The sequence below is a fragment of the Simochromis diagramma genome, unplaced genomic scaffold (genome assembly GCF_900408965.1).
Source record: "Simochromis diagramma unplaced genomic scaffold, fSimDia1.1 OVJJ01000387.1, whole genome shotgun sequence".
NCBI classification, from domain to species: Eukaryota; Metazoa; Chordata; class Actinopteri; order Cichliformes; family Cichlidae; genus Simochromis; species Simochromis diagramma.
The window spans coordinates 985,013-993,279 of NW_024387152.1; the positions used below are offsets into that span (position 1 = coordinate 985,013).

At 42.8% G+C, this 8,267-nt stretch overlaps 1 protein-coding gene across 7 annotated transcripts; it reads left to right on the forward strand.

The window, feature by feature from the left end:
- The first annotated feature begins 1,853 nt into the window (after nt 1-1,853).
- Nucleotides 1,854-7,797, forward strand: LOC120743998 (potassium voltage-gated channel subfamily A member 3). Of its 7 annotated transcripts, XM_040048103.1 has the most exons (4): nt 1,854-5,109; nt 5,416-5,481; nt 6,589-6,656; nt 6,769-7,797. In XM_040048103.1, the coding sequence occupies exon 1, from the start codon at nt 2,183-2,185 to the stop codon at nt 3,776-3,778; it is 1,596 nt and encodes a 531-aa protein (XP_039904037.1). In that variant the 5' UTR covers nt 1,854-2,182; the 3' UTR covers nt 3,779-5,109; nt 5,416-5,481; nt 6,589-6,656; nt 6,769-7,797. The 7 variants fall into 7 exon arrangements, with proteins under 7 accessions (XP_039904037.1, XP_039904033.1, XP_039904036.1 ...); XM_040048099.1 differs by having other exon boundaries at nt 1,854-5,559; XM_040048102.1 differs by having other exon boundaries at nt 1,854-5,481.
- The last annotated feature ends 470 nt before the right edge of the window (nt 7,798-8,267 follow it).

Sequence of the window (8,267 nt, forward strand, 5' to 3'; positions counted from 1 at the left end):
CACTATATTTGTGGGGCCCAACAGTCACTTATGGGGACAAAATGCCTGTTCCCACGATTTTGAAGGCATTTTTTAAGCTCAGAATTAGGCTGAGGGTTAGGGTTAGGTATTTATTTTTGATGGTTAGGGTAAGTTCTTAGGGAAAGCAATATGTCAATTAGATGTCCTCACTAAGATATGAAAACGAGTGTGTGCCAAAGAAAACTCTGGGCTAAGTAAGTTGATACAGCAGAATATCTGATAACCTGGGATTGAATGTTTTCTGCACGTCAGAAGAAACATGAAGTAAATATTAATTCATTTACTTCTGAGACTTATTGAGACCATATGTAGAATAAAACTGATACTTATGTTTATGTTGTGTATGGCATGGTTGAGCCTAATTGCTGCATGTGTCCTTTAGATTGTGTTTTCACATAATAATAATAATAATAATAATAATAATAATGGTGTTTTTTGTTTGGTTTTTTGCTTTGTTAGATATGACAGTTATTTTATGGTAATTTTGTGTCTTTTCAAAGCTTTTGTAGTGAAATTGTCTGTAAGGTATTTTGGGTGTAGTCACTTTATTTGAGGTGAGTGCTATACAGCGGCCCAAACTATGATGCAACCTTTGTTGTTTATTTAGTTAATTTATCGGTTTAGTTTAGCATTTAAAGGTACTTATAACGGTGTGTTTGCGTGGTAACGTGAAGGTTGACATATCTGACTCAGTAGTAGGCTGTACCCCTTTAAATGTTAAACATTAACAAATGAAGCCAATGTAAATGTTTATCTCAACGTAGTTCAAAATGACAACATGAAAAAATAGATAAGAGAAGCTGCACTGAGTCTTTGAGTAATTCATGATCAGTTTTAGCAGCTGTGTCAAAGGACTGTTTGATGCAAGTGCTGATTCAAGCAAAGAGTGGGTTTAAACCTGTGTTTAAAGTTCTGCCTCAGACATACTTGAGTTAAAAACAAACACACAATAATATAAATGAATAGTTTGAATAGTCATCCCCCCCCTTTCAGTACCTCGGACAGCAACCACTCAAGTGACACCTGGAAACTACACTGTACACTGAAATTATACAACACTGTCTGAAGCAATAAAAAATGTTATAATTTCTATTTGCTTGTCGTTTTCCTGCCATACTGGATAATGATAACATGAGCTTGCTTGTCAGTCACACACATCCCCTTACTAGAAGTTTCCCATATGTGGTCAGTTTTAGCAGTGGGGGGAAAAGTCACGTTTCAGATTGCTTTTTGACAATATATAATCAGACCTATCCCAGGACAGTGCTGTGTACTGCACCTGCCCTTTTGACATTCATCATTATTAAGGTCACCTGACCTTGTTTCATATGAGCTGAGGTAGGATCTGCGTGTCTCTTAATGTCGTATTAATAATGATTTCTTCGGCACTTGCTTCTTTTTAAGCTTTTCACCAAACATTGAATTTAATTTTATGCTGCTGCTGTTGTGTATTCATCACACATCGACCTGACTGAACTACCTCCTCTCTTTCTCATCCCCGCGCTCGCTGATCATCACTTTAACACGTACCATTGGGACTCGGCATTAATTATCTCTCAGATTTCAGACGGGATATCAATCGTTAACCATTTTCCTTGAGCCTAATTTAAATAATATTATCGCCTGCAGAATTGGGTGCAGTACTTTACCAGGACACACCCTAATTTATTTCTGGTGCTGGTGCATCTTTTATGATACTTTCGAGTGGAAATGAAGCTGTGATATATTCATGAGCAGCCTATTTGAAAATATCCCATCTATGGGCAATGACCTTGTTTAAAAGGAGACTGTTTGTACTCGCCAAGTGTGTGTGAGAGAGTCTGTGTGTGTCAGCGCGCGTCTGGAAGACGGGGAGAGCGGTAGAAGAAGGTGGGCACGCCCAAACGATGTGCTGAGTGACGCCCGTCTGTTGCTTTTTCTGTATATTGGAGCGTCCAACGATTGGAGGAGGAGGGTGAAGTTACCCAGCGCTGGCGCGTCGTGGGCGGGTGGAAGGGCTGTTTATAAACCCAGATCTTTCCTCGTGGGCGGGAAGAGCAACAGTGGGGAGTGAAAGTGAAGCGAGAGAAGAAAGTGAGAGAGACGTAGAGGAGACAAGGCTGTGGTGGCGACGGCTGTGGTTGACCGGGGTCCGCGGAGGGGGCGAGGCGGCCGCCCCTGTATGCGTCTTCAACCGCGCATGGACGACCACCTCAGCCTCCTTCAATCACCCCCGCCAAGCGCAACCAAAACCCGGGGAGACAACCTGGTGAACCACGGATACACCGAGACAGAAGCCGACGTGATGACTGTTGTGGCTTGTGACAACATGCTAGAAGAGTCAGCGGCTCTCCCGGGCCACCACTCTCTGGACCGTTATGAACCGGATCACGAATGCTGCGAGAGGGTGGTCATCAACATCTCAGGGTTACGATTTGAAACGCAGCTAAAGACTCTCTCGCAGTTTCCAGAGACGCTGCTGGGTGACCCCAAGAAGAGGATGAGGTACTTTGATCCCCTCAGGAATGAATACTTTTTCGATCGGAACAGACCCAGCTTTGATGCCATCCTCTATTACTACCAGTCTGGCGGACGCATAAGAAGACCTGTGAATGTGCCCATTGACATTTTTTCTGAGGAGATACGCTTCTACGAGCTGGGCGAGGAGGCTATGGAGAAGTTCAGGGAGGATGAGGGTTTCATAAAGGAGGAGGAGCGACCGTTGCCTGAGAATGAATTTCAAAGACAGGTGTGGCTGCTTTTTGAGTACCCAGAGAGCTCTGGTCCCGCCCGGGGAATCGCAATAGTCTCAGTCTTGGTCATTCTCATCTCCATTGTCATTTTCTGCTTAGAGACATTGCCGGAGTTCAGGGATGAGAACAGGGATCCAATCACCATTGCGCCTGTGATAAATGGCACACTCCCCTATTTCATCAGCCCGTTCTCGGACCCCTTCTTTGTCGTGGAGACGTTGTGTATAATCTGGTTCTCATTCGAGCTGCTAGTGCGCTTCTTTGCATGCCCGAGTAAGGCCACGTTCTCCAAAAATATTATGAACATTATAGACATTGTGGCCATTGTTCCCTATTTCATCACACTGGGCACAGAGCTGGCAGAAAGACAAGGGAACGGACAGCAGGCCATGTCTTTAGCCATTCTGCGCGTAATTAGGCTTGTTCGGGTGTTCCGTATCTTCAAACTGTCGCGTCACTCTAAGGGGCTTCAGATTTTAGGACAGACTCTAAAGGCCAGTATGCGTGAGCTGGGCCTGCTCATCTTCTTCTTATTCATCGGTGTCATCCTCTTCTCCAGTGCTGTCTACTTTGCTGAGGCAGACGACCCAGAATCGGGTTTCAACAGCATCCCGGACGCATTCTGGTGGGCTGTTGTCACCATGACCACAGTGGGCTACGGAGACATGCACCCCGTGACAATTGGGGGAAAGATTGTGGGGTCTTTGTGCGCAATTGCTGGCGTGCTGACTATTGCCCTGCCTGTACCTGTCATCGTCTCCAATTTTAATTATTTCTACCACAGAGAAACGGAGGGCGAGGAGCAGGCACAGTACTTGCACGTGGGCAGCTGTCAGCCTTTAGCAGACACCGAGGAGCTGAGGAAGACTCGCTCTTCTTCTTCACTCAGCAAGAGCGAGTACATGGTGATAGAAGAGCACGGGATAAACAGCACGTTCAAACAGCAGCCCAACTTCCCCACTACCGCTCAGAACAACTCGCAGAATTGTGTGAATATAAACAAAAAGATTTTCACCGACGTGTAGCCATTATTTTAGAGCCATAACATTGAACACAGGACGTGGTGACGAATCAACACACAGCTGGTTCTGCCGTTGCGCACCAGCGTGTGGAAGCAGCTGTAGATCAGAAAGAAAGAAGAAGAAAAAAAAAAACAGAAAAAAGAAGCGAAAGAACGAAACCTGTACGTTCAGAGATGCTGCTTTGCTGTCCATTCAAAGAATCGGGATTTTTCATTTCAGTGGTATGAATTCATAATTCTGTGTGGTTCCATTCGCGCTTGTAAGAAGATGAAGAGCTCCTTATAAAGTTTTAGGCCTACCATTCTTCTCTGAGTGAGGGGGGTTGACCTGTTGTGAGTCGGGCAATAGTGAGTATATGTTTCACAACAGGTAGACATAGAAGCTGTATAACTGTGACAGATGTGCACAAATGTATAATACTTGAAGGGCACTCACATTGTGTTAACATGCGTTATGGGTCGTGATCCGTCCATCATCGGCTATGTATAATATCCAGAATCATTTAAATATGTTTGTGTGTGCGTGTTTAAACACATGTGACGTCTGAAAAACACAGTTCAGCATATAATATCTCAATTAGAGCGTTTTGTGCTATGCCTTTATTGTGCGTTAAAGTCTAGTCCAAATGCTATTCTCTTTAAAATATATATATATAAGAATTCCCAACAATTTCTTTGTATGCATTCTCCTGGTTGGCTATTTTAATGGTTAAACGGCGACATGTAAACACAGGGGCCAGCCGACTGCAGTTCTCATTATCGATGCAAGACACACGTGCAGCGAAGAAACACTGAGCTTTTTTTTTGCGCACACAAACAGTGATCAAAGATGGAGCGTGTCTCTTTTCGGATGCCTCGAATATAGCCCACTGTGATGCAGTCTCCATGGCGACGGTCGTTACCTCGGTAACCCCCCCAGTCACCGTTACCATGGCACCTTTGTTTCCACAGTAACCTCCCAGATTGCTTGGAAGCAATATTGAAGATTGTCATCTTAATGGGTTGTCTTCGGTGTGTAAGAAGGATGTTGGGGCACCGTGCTTCGCTGCATAAAAAATAGACGCCCAAACACGCCCACTAACGCTAATCTGCAAGCCCCCCCAGTGACCAGAACAACGACACAAAACAAATCCCACCAAGGAGGTTGTTAATCACAACAGTCCTACAAAACAGCACAGGCTCGACACAGATAGCTCCAAAGCTGTCTGTCAAGAGAGGCCGAAGAAGAGACATGTGAGGAAATTGTGAATGGACTGGGAGCACATTGTCTGGCTGCCCTGAGTGCGCTGCTGTCGGCGTTCAGCAGAGGCTGCTGTTCTCCCACTAAAACAACTGGTAAGTTCTAAGCACTGTGGTGCTCGCCTCATTCTGAACGATCACTTTGGCGTAAGTCATAACATAAGCTTTTGTTGTTTGGAGATTTACAATTTACTGAATGGAAAGTTCAGGCAGGTCATTTCAATCTAACAAGTTATCATCACGAGACGCACTGACGCTAAGTTAACCTGCACTCAGGTTAAAGGCCAGTCAGTTATCTACAAATCCATTTTATATCGTTATTGTAACGTAAGAAGGTTTTTGGCTTTCGTCCTTCATCGAACAGTGTAGTGATGTCATGCATGCATGTGTTTTAATGTTTAGACCCTCGTCAGTCTTTGTGCAGGATTTGTGATCTTCCACCTTCGGCTGACGCTGTCTAAGAAATGAGTAAGAACACCGAAGGCGTGCTCATACAGGTTGTGTACTGTGCTGCCCCCTGGTGGCCGTAATCTCCTAATTGAACAGGTGCTTTGTGACCTTTGTCATTTCTCATGGATATGAAGGGGATGTGATATTAGAAAGCAAGAGAAAAAAAAGAAGGCTTGTACTTGTAATAACTGAATAAATTGTAATTATTTAAAAAGTAAGAAATGGAATCTGTAATGGGGGTTTTCTGTTGTTTGCTTGGTCTTGAAAGTCTTAAAAAACTCGTGCGTTTTCATGTAACACAGTCGTATCTTTGATACCGTTGCACTGATGATCCTCCAGATTTATGTCTGTTTACGCCCAGTGTCCGCCCTGACTCTGGTCACTTAACTGAAAGCAGAGACGAGAGTGGGGCAGAGATAAAACTTTCGAAAGCCAGGACAAGGGAAATATAATTATTCTTAAACTATTGACTACACGATTAAATGATTACACAAAATTACATCTTTTGTGTACCTTTCCAGTTAGTGATAATCATGGTAGCTTCATTTGGAGGGACACCCTAAAAGGCAAAGTGGGAGGTGCCTCAGATTAAACCTTTTCGTTGATTGATTATAAGTTTTCAATTTGATCCCTGGCATTTTTATATTTTTTCAATGGTGAGCTCCATATTGATCATCAGTTGAAAGCCTGCTCATTTCTCATGTTACATAAAATCTCTAGCAGAGGAAAACACTAATAGATCAGAAAGTGAATAAGCAGAAATGGGAGCCACTTGTTTTTCACCTAACTGGATTGGCCAGTCTGGAAGCCTTTATTTCCCGGGCCTCTAATAATCCACACGATTGTTAGAGACATTGCACACTGCAGTGCACTCATCCTTTCAATTTTTGTTCACTTCTGCTAATTTCAAGTCGACTCAGGTCACTTGAGAGTTACAATCATGTCTGTCAGACTTTAATTTCCTGTCCTTAACGCTCTCCTCACTAAGACGTTATTCAGAGTTACACAGTTCTTGCCCGACTGTTAATGAGAAAAAAGAAGGAAGAGAAGTAGCTTTGCTTTTGCAGAGACCACAAAACTAATAGTTTTGCTTTTCCTTCCCCATTTTGTCTTTTTCTCTCTTAGGTGAACTCTTTCTCTGCTCAGACCTCCTGGAACCCCCAACGAAACCAGTTAGACTGCCTCCCATTTAGGTAAACAAACTAAATTGATTTGATACAGGTGCTAATTACTTAGAAAAGCTGAGTCATTTTGAAGGCATTTAGATTAGCCATTAACCTGCAGTGACCTTATTTTTCCATTTAGGGGCGATGCGACTCCGGTCTTCCTGTTGGGCCAGATTGGCCAAGTTAGCAATTGAGACAGAAATCTCTCTGGATTAATTCTTCCCGCCCTGCCTTCTTGCTCATGCTGGTGCCCTTGAACCTGAATTAACAAGTTGTGCCTATTAATCACCCTGCCACGCCCCTCCAGCGAACCACAGCTCATTCCAAAATGCAACAACATGCAGTTTTGAAAAGCTTATAATGGACACTCAACATCCAGTTTTGTAGCTGCAGTTTTGTAGCTGCAGTTTTGTAGCTGCTTCCGCGCTGAGGCTAAAGCACTGTGAATGGAACCATCGCAGGGTCAGAAGTTGTTGAGACAGTGACAGGATTCAGCTGCAATGGACTTTTTCACCACATGCTTTCTATATAAAATTCAAAAGGATAGATGCAGAAAACAAGACAGCAATTTTGCAAAGCACTTTCGCGTTACTGGAATATCAAGGATTTTTGCATTCTGTATTCACCTTTCTGGGAAGAGATGTTCATCATGGACAACAGCTGACCAACATTAAGACAGAAGTGGCAAAAACCAAGAATATCCACAAGTTACTGCTATAAAACTGTGATACAAATTCAACGACTGTTAGTCATTTGCCTTTGTTAGTTCTATGTGTTGTGTATTTGTAATATGTGAGACAAACGCATATGTACATGTGCTGGTCGCTGCTATTCCATTGACATATACTGTACGTGGAGGAAAATACAAAGGCGTTTATGCAGACACAAACACAGACACATGCAGCATACACATGCCTTTGGACGGCTTTCTCCTTCCCAGAGTGCACTCTTGATTTATGGGAAAGGGCAAAATGTTGTCATGGGGCGGCTTGTTTGTTCTGTGTTATTTTTGTGCTGTCTTAAACATGACCCATGTAAAGAGAGTCTGAAAGTAGCCAAATTGTAAAGGAAAATGCACTCATTTACAGTTGCAAGGCAAAGTTTTAGTGCCACTTACTGATATATAATGTTGGATCATTTTCCTCAATAAATCAGTGAACAAGTTTTATACTTTTTGTTGGTCTGTTTAACTAGCTTTTAGGTAGAAATATAGACACTCTGAAAAGTTTCAGAAAACCTTCCTGCAGCTACGTCCAGAGGGATGTCTGGATTCAATACATTTCCAAAGTACATTTCCATTTAAGTTAAGTTAACTAGAAGGGAGACTAACAACCTGTGTTTAGTATCCCTCTGCCTTTCTCTCACTCTAAATTGTTCAATAAAAGAAACCTATTAAATTTGCAGTTAAGCATTAATAGAATGAAAATACATGAAATGTTTTATAGCTGGGCAAAGAATTAGTGACTGCCTTACCTGTGCAACATGTAATGCAATTAAGTACATGATATAAAATGGTTTAATCCTTCAGTACTGCAATATTCAATCATTTCACGGGTTTTTCTGGATTCTACTGTGTGCAGAAATGCTGTTGGCACACAGGATGTGCCACTGTTTAACAAGTGTTTCCCGTGAAAAGCC

Bases quoted from the DNA above. Each gene is read 5' to 3' on its own strand.
- LOC120743998 (XM_040048096.1), top strand. From the start codon at position 2,183: ATGCGTCTTCAACCGCGCATGGACGACCACCTCAGCCTCCTTCAATCA.